Source organism: Hippocampus bargibanti, linkage group LG03 (assembly GCF_051943395.1).
Source record: "Hippocampus bargibanti isolate YZ-2025 linkage group LG03, ASM5194339v1, whole genome shotgun sequence".
NCBI lineage: Eukaryota > Metazoa > Chordata > Actinopteri > Syngnathiformes > Syngnathidae > Hippocampus > Hippocampus bargibanti.
Genome location: NC_142736.1, coordinates 20,198,266 through 20,213,260, shown reverse-complemented (window position 1 = coordinate 20,213,260; position 14,995 = coordinate 20,198,266). Strand labels below are relative to the sequence as shown.

At 41.6% G+C, this 14,995-nt stretch overlaps 1 protein-coding gene across 4 annotated transcripts in view; it reads right to left on the bottom strand.

The window, feature by feature from the left end:
- Window positions 1-14,793, bottom strand: part of nfat5b (nuclear factor of activated T cells 5b) — a 35,822-nt gene extending 21,029 nt beyond the window's left edge. Inside the window, exon 1 of one of the 4 annotated variants that reach the window (XM_088992491.1) lies at window positions 14,456-14,793. In XM_088992491.1, the coding sequence (XP_088848617.1) occupies window positions 14,456-14,528 (73 nt within the window). In that variant the 5' untranslated portion in view covers window positions 14,529-14,793. Of the gene's footprint in view, window positions 1-1,607; window positions 1,689-14,455 lie in introns of those variants that run through there. The other 3 variants (XM_088992490.1, XM_088992492.1, XM_088992493.1) reach the window with 3 other exon arrangements.
- Between the last annotated feature and the right edge of the window lie 202 nt (window positions 14,794-14,995).

Here is a 14,995-nt window from a genome sequence, read left to right as displayed (position 1 = left end):
ATAATTTCCCCTGACCATTCCAATTCTTGGATCAATGCATTTACTAGTAGCCTGATTCATCATCCAAATATTATTATATAAACATGGAGCAGCCATTAAAATTGCCCGACTCTCTTCCCTTCCGACTGCTTGCTTTAATTACTTACAGATGAGCCACAAGCTTTGGTTAGATGCTAAACTCACCCATTGTTAGATCTAGTCATATACAGAAACCAAACTAGGGATATACAGTGAGACCTCAACTTACAAACACCTTATCTTACAAACTTCAAATTTCTGAAAATTAAACCTTATAATAAGCACTATTTTCATAATACACACCCACCACGGCTGGCGGAGTGATCTTCGGCGGAAGCACACGACCGAACAGCACCAGGTTAAGTTATCAACAGTGGAAGGTGACTCTCCTTCCATAAGCCATCAACGACCATCAAAAAGGTAAATAAAACTTTATTTTACAGCACAGTTTATTTCTTTAATTATGGTCCTCATGTAATGTGCCTCTATTTCCAAACAGCAAGTCCCTTTGACCTTCGACCTCCAATGCCATTCCATCAAGCCATCAATGACCATCACAAATGCAAATAAAGTGACTTTATGATACAATGCAGTGTATTTCTTTCATTACAATACAATAGCACATGTATTATACATAGAATGAGGTATGGTGTGTGTAGCTATAAGGCTTATTTAGTTAAAAAACTATAAAACTATATTATTACTATAAACTGATTATTTCCATTTTAATGGTTTCCTATGGGAATTTTGTTTTTGAGATACACACTTTTCGCCTTACACACTGTGTCTGGGAACCAATTAAGTTCGTAAGTTGAGGTCTCACTGTACTGAAAACAGTCTGTCCAACATAATTCCCAAAGCCCTCGAGTCTCTTGGAGCTCAGAGTAGATGAGCAGGGAATGCTGATTCCCAGAAAGGGAGCTTTATTCTGAACCTTCATTCAGCAAACTCAGGGAATCGAATGTGGCGGTGCTGCCCACTTCCCAAGCTCCAATACCTGCCACCTCCTATCTAAAAACATTCTCCCACAGTTTCTATCTTTTATAACTCCAGTCTTCTCGGGGCTCACTCATAGAATGCACATGCAGAAACATGTGCTCCAAGTGGGCAGCCCTTCCTGTAAACACATTGCCAACCGCACAGGCAGAAAATATGTACACTTCCCTCCACTCACTGGTCTCGCATCACTGGCTGGACTGTTCAAAGTGTTTCCACAGGCCCTGAATGTTTTGAGAGTGTGACAACTGCTGAATATTTTGTTGCCTTGTAAGCAGACAAAGCGCAATTCTTCATTTGCGCATGACGAAACACTCACACTACTTACCACACTGGACAAATACTGCATCCCAATGATTATATTCACTTAACAGATTTACAATTTCACTCATAGGCTTGTTGTCCTTGTGAGGAAAATGAAGTATATGCCATTTGGTGGTTTAAGCAGCATCGTTCGCGAAACAATTTGGTGTCAGGAGAGTTGACACAGAATATCACCTCAAAATATTGCTAGTCATTATGTGATAATCACACCTTTATTGGGGTGTGTTATGCTAAGAGGTCCAAGATGAAGAAAAAAACCCAACACTCACCATGTGACTGGAAGGACTTTTACACTCCCACTCATTCCGTTTGCATTCCTGCTGCTTGCTCTTACTAGCCCGACAACTAAGGCGTGGCACGTTTTTTTGGGGATGATTAAAACTCCTCCTCCACTCCACCTACCTCTCGCTCTCTACCCTGACTTGTTCACTACAATTATGGAACCATGTATCTTCTTCAACTTCAACTTGCCCAACAGGTTAGCAGAATTTTGTCAGAGAGTTATCAGATTTGTTTTGAATCTTGCCTGATCTGCAAAGTAATTAGACACACGAAGTTTAGGTCGCTGTGTCAATATATTGGGGCTGGTGTCTTCAGCAAAGCTTGTGCAACAACCCTGAAATGTTTACAGCCAAGCCTACATGATGGCTGCCAGGGGCTCCATAGCAACACAGTTTACCGGACAAGATGAATGCACTCTCGTGAGGAAACAATTGAAGAATCAAATTAATTCAGCGGATATCAAATGGGGGTACGCGTACCCCTAAGGGTTCTTTAGGGGTATATACGATTTTTAAAATTTGCATAAATGCAAAAACATCTTAATAATGACATGTCAAATCTCACGAAATGCAAAAAAACTCAACAAACAAGGCATATACAGACACTCCCCCTACTTATTAACATTCAAATTACAAACAACGGAACATCCAAACATTTTTGCGTGTATATCGAAAAATGTTGGGAGAGAGATAATGTAAGTTAGATTTTCAGTTGCACACCTTTTTCTGAGCATATGGCGATTTTGATAAACTTCATCAACATCGCGGGGATAATACTAGTGGGCCTCAATCTGCAGTACATGTTCCCCTAAAAGCTAGCAACCACTCATTTGACGACAATGAAGTTAAAACCTTAGCGAAAGAACATAGATGGGTTGAAAAGGGAGTAGAAGAAGCTATTTTTATAAAACAGCAAAACATTTCACTAAATCGCCATGGTGTGAGGTTTAATTTGGATCGTGCTTACAATACACTGCTGAGATCGTTACCACATAGGCTTAGTTATGCCGATGAGGTGACCATAATCAGATATATCAGTCCATAATCAGAATAGAAATAATCAGTGTAGCTTCAGGAAATAGTCCTCTGCTCCTCCCACCCTTAGTGCAGGGACCTATCATAGCAGAGGCCTGGCACCGCCACATCTGGACACTATGGATATATATATATATATATATACAGTAAAGTCTCGTTATATCGATATTCAAGGGAGTCCGAAAAAGTATCGATATAACCGGGACTATCGATATATCCGACCCTGTTTGCATGTAATTTTCTCCGTGCGTGCATAGAAATAGTATCGATATAACCGGGACTATCGATATATCCGATATCGATATAACGAGACTTTACTGTATATATATATATATATAGCTCAGTGGATAGCTCAGTTGATAATGCATCGGTTTGGCATATGGGAGACGAGGGTTCGAATCCCACTTGTGGCAGAGAAAATGAGCACAATGACATCATCCAGTGTGGGTCATTGGGCAAGACCCTTCACGCTAATGCCTATCTCATACAATGATGAGAGACAATAAATGGAATGACATGCCGGCTCAGACGTCGCCCGGCCAAACAAGGTCTGCGTCAGGTGCTGGGGAACCAGAGCACCCTGATGAAAAATGGGCTACTGGAACAAAGCGGAGATGGACGAGATGCGATAACATGGCTCTGTTGGAATGCTACTACTCAAGCAACCCTAGTCAGAGGGGTTACATGCGGAGAATGGGGGCTGAATGGTTACTTCGAAACCCACAGTCACGGTTGACCACGAAACAACTAGTAGCTCAGTGTTCCAATATCCACAAACGGCAATTGATATCACAACTTGAGATTGATGAGGTACAACACAAATTCCGAGGTGAAGGGCCCCAGGCTGCCACATCACAGGAAGAGGTCCAACCAGAGATTGGGAGGCAAGCCCCAATGAATAATGAGATTGGGAAGCCAGCCCCAATAAATGAAATGCTGAGCGAGGCAGCAAATGACCTGAGAGATAAGATCATGGCAAGAATGAAAACTGGGCAACGAAGGCACCAATTACAACGGCTATGTGAAGTACCACCTGAAAGTCTCATGGAAACTGTGAATGCAGCACTGAGAATGATCCCGACCGGAACGATCACGGAAACCAATGAGCTGATATACACTTCAGCATCAGTGATCCTAGACATGCTTGGCTACAAGAGCAACCATGAGAGCCACGATATTCATTACCCACCATGGAAAAGACGGTTGGAGGCCAAGATCAAGGCGGCTCGGAAAGATGTGAGTCAATTGACGGAGACCCAGAGAGGTGTGAATAAAAGGCCAATACCCAAGAGGTACATGCAGATAACCATACCTGAAGCACTCGAAACTGCCAAACAAAGGCTCCAGGCCTTGGCCAGTCGCCTAAAGAGGTACACGAAAGAGAATGAGGCCAGAAGAATAAACAGGCTGTTCGCAACACAACCTGCGAAAGTGTACGCTCAGTGGCAGGGTTCTAACAGCAGAGCAGACCCTCCAAGGCTGGAAACTGAAAGATACTGGAAAGGCATATGGGAGAAGGAGGTCACACATAACAGCAGTGCACAATGGCTGGTGACTCTGAAAGAGGAGCACAGCAACCTCCCTGAACAGAAACCAGTTACCATCACAGCGGCAGATATACAAGGAAGAGTCTCAGGTATGAAAAACTGGACGGCACCAGGCCCGGATATGGTCCACACCTACTGGCTAAAGAAACTCACAGCTCTCCACGAGCGCCTAGCAGCACAAATGAACCAGCTGCTGATGGATGGGACTCACCCAGGATGGCTAACCGAAGGGCGAACAATCCTGATCATGAAGGATTCCTCAAAGGGTGCAGTTCCTTCCAACTATCGGCCAATAACCTGTCTCTCCACAACATGGAAGCTCATGTCAGGCATCATTGCGGCTAAGATAACTGGACACATGGATCAATACATGAGCAAAGCACAGAAAGGCATTAGTAGAGATACTAGAGGTGCCAAACATCAGCTGCTGGTTGACAGAACAGTCGCTCAAGACTGCAGGTCCCGACATACCAACCTGTGCACAGCCTGGATTGATTACAAGAAAGCATATGACTCGATGCCACACACATGGATCAATGAATGCTTGGAGTTGTATAAGGTCAACAGGACCCTGAGAGCCTTCGTTGCAAACTCGATGAGGATGTGGAAAACCACACTTGAAGCCAATGGCAAGTGTCTAACGCAAGTGTCCATCAAATGTGGCATATACCAAGGTGATGCACTCTCCCCACTGCTGTTCTGCATAGGACTGAACCCCCTCAGCCAGATAATCGCCAAGACAGGCTATGGATACCGCCTCAGAAATGGAGCTACGATCAGTCACCTCCTCTACATGGATGACATCAAGCTGCATGCTAAGAGCGAAAGGGACATAGACTCCCTGATCCACACAACCAGGATCTACAGCAGTGATATCGGAATGTCATTCGGGCTGGAGAAATGTAGTCGGATGGTGACTAAGAGGGGCAAGGTAGTTCACACTGAAGGGGTCTCACTCCCTGAAGGAACAATAGCAGACATTGAAAACAGCTACAAGTACCTCGGTATACCACAGGCCAATGGCAACCTCGAATTAGCAACAAGGAAAGCGGCTACGACCAAATACCTCCAGCGGGTGAGGCAAGTCCTCAGAAGCCAGCTCAATGGCAAGAACAAGACCCGGGCAATAAACAGCTATGCCCTGCCAGTGATCAGATACCCTGCAGGAATAATAAGGTGGCCAAAGGAAGAGATTCAGACCACGGATGTTAAGACCCGAAAACTCCTCACCATGCACGGAGGGTTCCATCCCAAGTCCAGCACCCTGAGACTGTACACAAGCCGTAAGGAAGGAGGCCGGGGACTAGTGAGTGTGAGAGCCACTGTCCAGGATGAAACATCCAAGCTCCATGAATACATCAAAGAGAAGGCTCCAACGGATGATGTACTCAGAGAATGTCTCAGTCAATGGGGAACAGAGGATGAGGTGCTGGAAGAGGGACAATCATGGGAGGAAAAGCCCCTACACGGGATGTACCACCGAACCATAGCAGAAGTGGCTGATCTCAAGAAGTCCTATCAGTGGCTAGAGAGGGCTGGCCTAAAGGACAGCACAGAGGCACTCATCCTGGCTGCCCAAGAGCAGGCCCTGAACACCAGAGCCATAGAGGCAGGGATATACCACACCAGAAAAGACCCAAGGTGTAGGTTGTGCAAAGAGGCACCTGAGACAATCCAACACGTAACTGCAGGGTGTAAGATGCTGGCAGGGAAAGCCTACATGGAGCGCCATAACCAGGTGGCTGGCATAGTCTACCGAAACATCTGTGCGGAGTATGGACTGGAAACCCCAAGGTCAAAATGGGAAACACCTCCCAAGGTGGTGGAGAATGACCGAGCAAAAATCCTGTGGGACTTCCAGATACAGACTGACAAGATGGTAATGGCCAACCAACCAGATATCGTGGTCATAGATAAAGGGGAAAGGAAAGCCGTTGTCGTGGATGTAGCGGTCCCGAGTGATGGGAACATCAGAAAGAAGGAACATGAGAAAATCGAGAAATACCAAGGGCTCAGAGAGGAGCTGGAGAGAGCCTGGAAGGTAAAGGTGACAGTCGTGCCTGTGGTGGTCGGAGCACTTGGGGCAGTGACCCCCAAACTCGACGAGTGGTTGCAACAGATCCCGGGAACAACATCGGATATCTCGGTCCAGAAAAGCGCAGTGCTGGGAACAGCACGGATACTGCGCAGAACCCTCAAGCTTCCTGGCCTCTGGTAGAGGACCCGAGCTGAAATGGGGACAGACACCACCCATGGTGGGTGAGACGAGGATTTTTTTTTTTTTTTTATATATATATGGGCCAGGGCTACTAGCAAATTTTAGTTCACTGACGAACCCTCTCTTGGATGAAAAGTGAAACGTCCGACACCTTCAAAGAAGTACAGATGACGGCTGAAGAAACCTTTTTATCGATGGACCACTCCTGTACGACTGAGAGCTTACACAGACATACATTCCAAGAAGATTCCTTTCAAAGTAAAATACACGTATTTAAAAGCAAAACTCATGAAGTGCATCAACTCTGTCCTAAAAAACAATCTGCCTCAGTCCTATTACTGGCCACCCAAGACTGTATATAAAATACTGCTATGCAGTAATTAATTTAGATACTCGTGACTTGTGCTTGTTATTACTGTTATTACAATCAAAAGTGCCCAAAAGTGAAGCTTCTCCAACTAAAATAATTAAATTTCTAAAATAATTTTTAAATAAACAAACCACTCATTTCCAAACACAGCCTGACAGAGCACCCAACATGCTCTTATTTTTTCAGTGGCTGCCGGTTAAAAAAAAAAAAAAAAAAAGATTTGCAGTGCTCGTGCATGTTTTAATACTGATACTGGTACATCCAACTAGGTGTCCGTCTGGAAGATGACATACAGAAGACAGAACCGCCTGTCAAGTTAAATCAATAAATAAGTGTCCCAGTCTAGATGTGTGATGTGTAATTTGCTATGTTAGCGGTCATCCAATTTAACTAGAACTATTTACTTTATAATGGACGGAATCCAATTTTGCTTCTCCCATCCGCAGAGGCGCCTACAACCCGCACCAATATTTGGCAACAATAACTGCCCCTCTATTTTCAGTGGTGAATTTGGAATTATAAGCACCATTGACCAGTGTGTTTTTGTGTGTGTTTTATTGAAGACATTAGAAATAGCTCAAATTCATTGAACAGAATTGAATTTGTTTAGCTGCGATGGATTTATCACTGTTTTTTTCTGGGTTTTTTTTTGCCATAGTATTTTTTTTAACATTTTTTTTTGTCTTCCTTTAAAGTTCTGTACAATAATTGACGGGTTTTGTCAGCCGCTGCTTGTTGCAAACAATAGATTATTTATTATTATTACTTATTACAATAAAATATTTAGCTAATGAATACTGTACTTGAATAGTAAATGTCAATCTTGACATCATATGAAACTACGGTATGCCAAGTGCGACAATTAAATACATGTATCAGCAAATGTGGTTATGCTGTAGTGTACCGCCTCAAAAAAAGAGTGCAATCAAATCTCTGCTGCAACATGAAAGCTTCCAGCACTCCCGCTTCCAACAAATATTTGTTTCCAAAATTGTGGCTCAGTCCAATGTTTGGCTTTAATTGTCATTTCAATGTTAAATGGCCTTTATTTGCTTTCATGTTCCAGCATTGCAATAGCTTTCGTACATGTTTATTGGTTGAGCAGCTTCATGTTTTAAGCATAACAAATTGTCAACAACATAGCAGTATGCAAAACTGCAAAAAGAAGCCATCGCATGAATGGTTGTTTCCCTATTGTCATTGTGGTGGCACATCTGGAATTGGCTTTTGTAATATCCATCTGTGATTCCAACTCAGTTCAGTCTAGTCAGCGATGTATCCTGTTTTGCGCTTTTTCATGCCCAACTGTCAAGTTGGCTCGAGATTGTAACACACAGCTTGAAGGCGATTTTTTTAACTATAATTGTTTTTAACTAGAATGTGTTCACAGATGTGCCGTTTGTCTGTGTTGACACGCTTTTGAGCTAGTCAAGAGCGAATCATTTGGATTAATGATTCAATTATTGGCACTGGAATATGAATCACAAGTACAAGCTCTCAATTAGCCTGTATCCTCTGAGTCCCCAGGCTGGCAGCTGCAGAGTAAGCAGACATACAGACAGAGAGCAATAGTCATGAAACAGCTCACAAAATCTAGTTTGGTTTAGGTCTCAGTTTGGTATTCACGGTCTGTGAGTTTTATTTGGTGGTTTACAATGAAGGTGATGATATGCGGATGAAAAAATAGCTGGGTGGAAGGGGCGAAGGATGGTATACGATGAGATTTTTTCCTACGCAAAGTGTGTGCCTCTTTGGTGACACCAATCCTGCAGCCTCCTAAATTTTGTATGTGGAAGGTGGGACAGTTCACACCCTGCCCCTTTGGCTTTTCAAAACAGAAACAATATTATCTTGATGATGGTTATCGCATCACAAGTCAACAATAGTGCAACACACTAATTTAAACTTTTACAATTTGCACTGCAATGCCCACAGGGCTGTTGAATCACATCTCACTTGCCTGACAGTTGACAGGAAAAAAAGTGGGATTGAAATATGGCAGCTAACAAGACGGCCGTGAGGTATCTCATATCATATCATAATGAAAGAACTTGCTTTACAACAAAATAAAGGTCTCATGTCTCGAGAGACATCTTAAGACAGCATAAATCTTCATAAAGTGTGGCCAACTAAAGGAATAAACCCAAGAACAGATATTCCGTGCCCTTGACATTGAGATTTTACAGAACTATCAATGTTCTAAAACAGTTGTACACAATTGGTCACACAAACAAAGGAGTCTCTTTGCCTAACAAGCATTTGATTAATTCTAATTCAAGATTTTTTTCCAAAGCACCTCAAAGCAACTGTTTTTCTACCAAAATTAAATTTGACTTCAATGTCCTCTGAAATTCGAGCGAGCTGTAAAATAAAATTACAAAATACAATGAACAATCATGTGGCTCAATATCGCAACATTTCATTATCGATCTTTCCTGTTTTTAGTGGTCATTGTGATGTGGCCATAAAATATTATCTCAGATCTGTTTTGGTGAGAAAAAAAAGTTTTTTTTTTCTACATCCACGAAAAAAAAGCAAATTAACAATGGCACTTTTTATAAAGTGGAGAAAGTGACTATGTTGAATAGATTTCAACCTTTTTAGGGACAGCGATGACAACACTGAACAGATTATCATCTGATCGGGTTGTAGGTTGTCATTAATGGTGCATGAAAGGGTTAATTAATGTAAAAGTAAAAAACTATTCCCTTTGGAATTATTTTGCAACATTATGGTCAGTGAATATAACATGAATGCAAGTTCACATCCACAATGAACCCGTCTCCATTTTAATGGGGAGTGGGCAAATAATTAACTAATAATTAATAAATTATTAAAATTAATAATTAATTAATGAATTATTTAACAATTTTAATTGCCCAGTATAGTTGCGCTTACAGCTGTTTTTTTTTCACTTCTGAGAAATCTTCACTCTAATGGTTTGTCAAATTCACTTTTCTCCAATTACATTACATGTTTAGAAAAATACATCTTTATTATTGGGAAAGTTCTGTTTGAAACTTTGATTCAACAGTGTTTGTATTCGATTTTGATGTTTCAAGAAAGCACTAGATGAGTCTCCACCTTTCTCAATTTATCTCCATTTATCTCGACATGAGGCTTTACTTCAAGACAGGAATATTGGACTGCAGTGAAGACACCTTAACTGCAGCCTCTCATCTGGTAATAAAAGAACCTTAACGTCAGATGTGCAGTGAAATGCAACGCTGCGATGTTAGATCACACAGCCGCTCAGGGTTTTTTGCGGACGATTGGAAAAAGACATGATGGGAATATTTCATCCATGTTGGACAGACATTTGTGAACATAGCAAATATACACGTTAGCCAACTCGGGGCTGCTTACAAATGGCATAAAACGCAACACAGCTATTTTGAACCGAGGAGCTGGGATTGTTGTGGATCCAACACAAAAAAAACACAGAGACACAGTTTGCTCCAAAGCAATACTTTCCGTCCGACTGATTGATGTTCAAATTAAGGGAAATAATATGATTATTTGCAGAAGCAAGTAATTTCTCCCAAAAGAAAAATATGCAGCGGGTGGCCTGGAGAAAACGGGCAACGCTGAAGGCAGAATCCCTGACCACCAGCTCAAATCACAGTCTGGTGGCCTAATTTAGTTGAATAAAACAATTTTATAAAATAAGATACACTTCTACGGTGGAACCTTGATAATTGAAACGCTGCATGATTTGAAAACCATTTCTTATTTCCTGCAAAAAGATCCATGAAAAATTCCTCGTCCAGCCAATTTCATTTACAAACATTACCTGTTCAAAACAAAAAAGGAAAATAAAAAACAGGCAATGGACAATTTTCCTGTCTTCTGCCAGCCTCTAACGGAATCCAATGTGGATTAGCATCCCGCAAAGGAACTGTGTGTTTCCTTCAAAGTTCCTTTGTAGAGTACACATTGTCCAAGCATTCCACAACAGGTTAAACCACTCGTATATTAAAACGCAGGCCTGAAACCAAGTCATATGTGTGCAGTAAATACCAGAGCAGGTCATATTTTGCCTTTTATTAGGGTTTGTTGAAAGTCAATGATTACATCAATGACATTCAAACGAAGCTAGCAATTGTGAGCCATGCCCACCACTTTCTCTGGCATAAAACATCGCTGCTAGGACTATAAGACGAGCATTTCATTGAAGGAAAAACTCTTTTGGAATCGCTGAGAAGCGATTGCATGGCACATACACATACAAATATGTGTATGTGGAGATCTTAGTCAGTGAAAATGTCCTTGACAGGAAAAGGCTCAACAATGTGAGCAGATGCACCAAATGGAGTCAGTTTAGGCCTAGATCGCTTCCACATGCTATTTTGTTTAGATGAGGGCACATTGCAAAATGTTTGTTAAAGCCGACCAACGTGTCACACATTGGAGTAACGTTTCCGAAGCAAACAACATTCCAAATGCTTTTCAGATTGATGGCCAGAATATATAGAATCATTCATAAGCAGCAGGAAAAATCTGATGGATTTACTCTCATTTGTTTCCCCAACCCCCAACACCAGATAATAACTTTTCTAGGAAATCAAGTATTTTGAAGCACATGCCCGTGAGTTTGCTTAACGTGACAGTGTCAATATTAATCTAGTGATTTAAGACAGGGTTTACACACGCACTGTGCAGGCAGCCCTTTAATGATTGACCAGCCTTTGGTTGGGTGTCAATAGAAGAAAACTATTTAAGAGATAGTTGCTTTTGAAATCAAGAACTTCACAGAACACACGAAAAGCTCTGGCGCTCTAACATTTACTGTGGAATTGGTTTTAAATTGATATTTTCTTGCCTCACCTCAAATTATCGGATAATAACAATTTTCTGATAAAACCTTCAGCATTTAGAGGCATGAAGTAGCCCCCAGTGCAGAATATTTGCCATTCATTTCAGTAATAACAACTAAATTATGGTAAATAAGTGTGGCATGGCATCTAAGAAGGGTTCAAAGTTATTCACCATGTTCACTGTGACGCTAGAGGAAATTCAATTTACATTGTCGTGTAACAACTGCCTGCCTTAAAGCATTTGACTTTCGTCTATGCACTCGCACATTCTTGTCCTCATGAGAAGGCAAAACCACTGGTGAGTATTTTGATGACAACACCAGGATCCAGGCATGACTAAGGCATGACAAGTACGCTATTATTTGCAGATACAGTAGTAGTATTAGTGGTTGTCTTTAATTGCGGAATAGTTGGCCAGTGTGGCTCTCTAAAATAAAGTAAAGACAAAATTGCATAAACAAAGGTAAATTACATAAAGTAGTGTAGTGTTTAAGAAAAGAAGAAACAATGACTAATTGAAACTGTCTGTTATGTTTTTATAAACTAAGTTCAACTACATAAAATGATAGCAAAAAAAATATTTTGCTCCCATTTTTGTCAATTTCAGCAAGCGTTCGGAATTGAGTTTAATTGGGCTAAAGCAGTGGTCCCCAACCTTGTTTGCACCACGGACCGATTTAATATATATATATATATATATATATATATACAGTAAAGTCTCGTTATATCGATATCGGATATATCGATAGTCCCGGTTATATCGATATTTTTTCCGACTCCCTTGAATATCGATATAACTGTATATATATATATATATATATATATATATATATATATATATATATATATATATATATATATATATATATATATATATATATATATATATATGTATGCGCAGAAAGAATAAGTCATTTATATAAAATGAAAAATTACCATTATGTCCGCCTATGACTTACTCTTGACGCATGTCAAAACGCTTGTCGAGGTCATGTATATCAGTGGCGGTCTGTGCATTTCACACCTAGGCCTTCAGTGAAGTCCTGCTTAGTCCGACTTGAACAAATATGACACAACGGCTGGAGATATCATTTACAAAAGCACACGCACACAGTACTGGGCGTGGCATCACCTTAATCGTCTACAACACAGGCTATTTTCCGGAGCAATTACACATCAATAAATTTGCATCAGCAATTAGAACTTGTCACTATACGTGATACTGCAAACACTTAAAAATAAAAGGAAATTTAAAATCATTTGTCCACAAAGTTTTATGTATATAAATACAGAAAGGATGGTAGCATCAAATGCTGGAGGAGGCCACAATTTTTCACTGATGATACTGGGTGGCCAAACAGGACCTCACATTTCCTAATCATATGTAGGACATTTTCTTTAATATGGACAAAACAAATTATTTGGCCTACTCTCCAGTAGCATCATGTAGTAAAAAGCCATGCAACCAAGACATGTCTTCCATTGAATAGTCTCTCATCTCATTTTCCGTACCGCTTATTCCTCATTAGGGTCGCGGGGGTTGCTGGAGCCTATCTCAGCTGTCTTCGGGCACGAGGCAGGGGACACCCCGAATTGGTTGCCAGCCAATCACAGGGCACACAAAGACATACAACAGTCACTCTCACACCTAGGCACAATTTGGAGTGGTCAATCTGCCTGCCATGCATGTTTTTGGAGTGTGGGAGGAAACCGGAGGACCCGGAGAAAACCCACGCAGGTCCGGGGAGAACACACACAAACTCCACACAGGGAGGCCGGACCGGGACGCGAACCGGCGACCTCTGCACTGTGAAGCCGGTGTGCTAACCACTCGACTACCGGGCGGCCCATTGAGTAGTGATTGGAGATATTTAAATTTAAAACCGCAGTTGTCCCCTCTCTGCATATTCTCATATTCATTCTCTTTATTTTCCTAGTATCATTTTTCAAATTTTGGATTTCATGTCTATAGGCATTTTGGGCTGGTAAAAACAAAATTGTGATCACAAAAAATGCAATACTAATAAAAAGGAAGGACAATTGTTTTGGGGGTTGGAGGTTTAATCGAGGGGCCACTCAGTTTGGTTGCAGGCCCATCACAAAAATAAATATTCAGTTGTGGTACTTGAGCAGATGTCAAATAAGTCCATCTTAACATTGCAATTCATTAATTGGGTTCAACTTGCCCAACAATAAAGGCAAGTAAACGATAAAATTATAAGAAAGAATATTACTTCTTCTAAATTCATCAAATTGTGAAATACTTTGAATCCTGATCATTATTGCCATGTAGAACACACAAGGAATTTATCTCCGGTAGGACACGCTGCACTAGTATAATCATAAAAAATATCTTTAAGAGATCACTACCACAACAAACACAATCTTACCAGACGTATGTAGCGTCAATATAAGTCAGCCAATCACAATTTTGATCTCAACAATGATAGAAAAATGTGGTGTTATCAACTTGACCTCTGTAGCTTTTCACCAAACTTACAGTCTCCGTGATTTATAATGTTTATTTTACTACAATGCCAAGTTGATTTGAACTTGCTCACATGAATTCATTAGTCGTTATAAAATGCAACAGTGGAAAAGATGTTCCTACTTCTGACAGTCGTGCTACTTTCCTTGCTATGAAGTGTCATACGCTAATCTACCTGCCGAAGGCTTGTTTGGGGCTTCGTGCAGATCACACGCTTATGTTTGTGGGTCAACCCTTGTCCAAACTGCATTGGTTTTCAGTCAAATAGCCCTAAACTGGTTTGACCGGTGTGAGGTGGGCTTGCCACTTCAGGTATTAAGCCAAAAACAAACACCATGCCAGGTGTCACGGGAGTTGTTACCTTTGAAGCCAGGCGATCCGGGCAAATTGAGGTCGAGATCCTCGCAGAAAAGCGCGACTAAGTCAGAGGGCATCGCAATCCCTCCAGATTCAACTGTCAACTGTCCGCTGACGGTTGGTGCGAGGAAAAGTGAGACGGGGAAGGAGGGGGGGGGGCGTCCAAACTTGTGGCCACGTACGTCAAGTTCGCCAAACGTGTCCAATATTTGTTTTCCGTCTGCTCTCACTTCGTCTCTCACACGCCGGTCGTCAGCCTCGTCTCCGCCCTCCCTCAGTCTGCCCTCCCAAATCGCCACCAGCGACCCTGTGCCAGTGGCACCGAAAGCCACGACGCAGGTGACGCAATACGTCGCACAACCACCGAGCGTTGGGCACTTCATTCTATCCGCCTGCACAATCTCGGATTGTTCGTTGCTCGACCTTGACTGTTTTGAATCGTGGTTTCATACCTGGTCATTGGGTGGAGATCTAATCTAATTTGTAAAATGACGTTGTCATAAAATCTGGAGGCGATGATCAATGAATCGACTTCGAATCAACA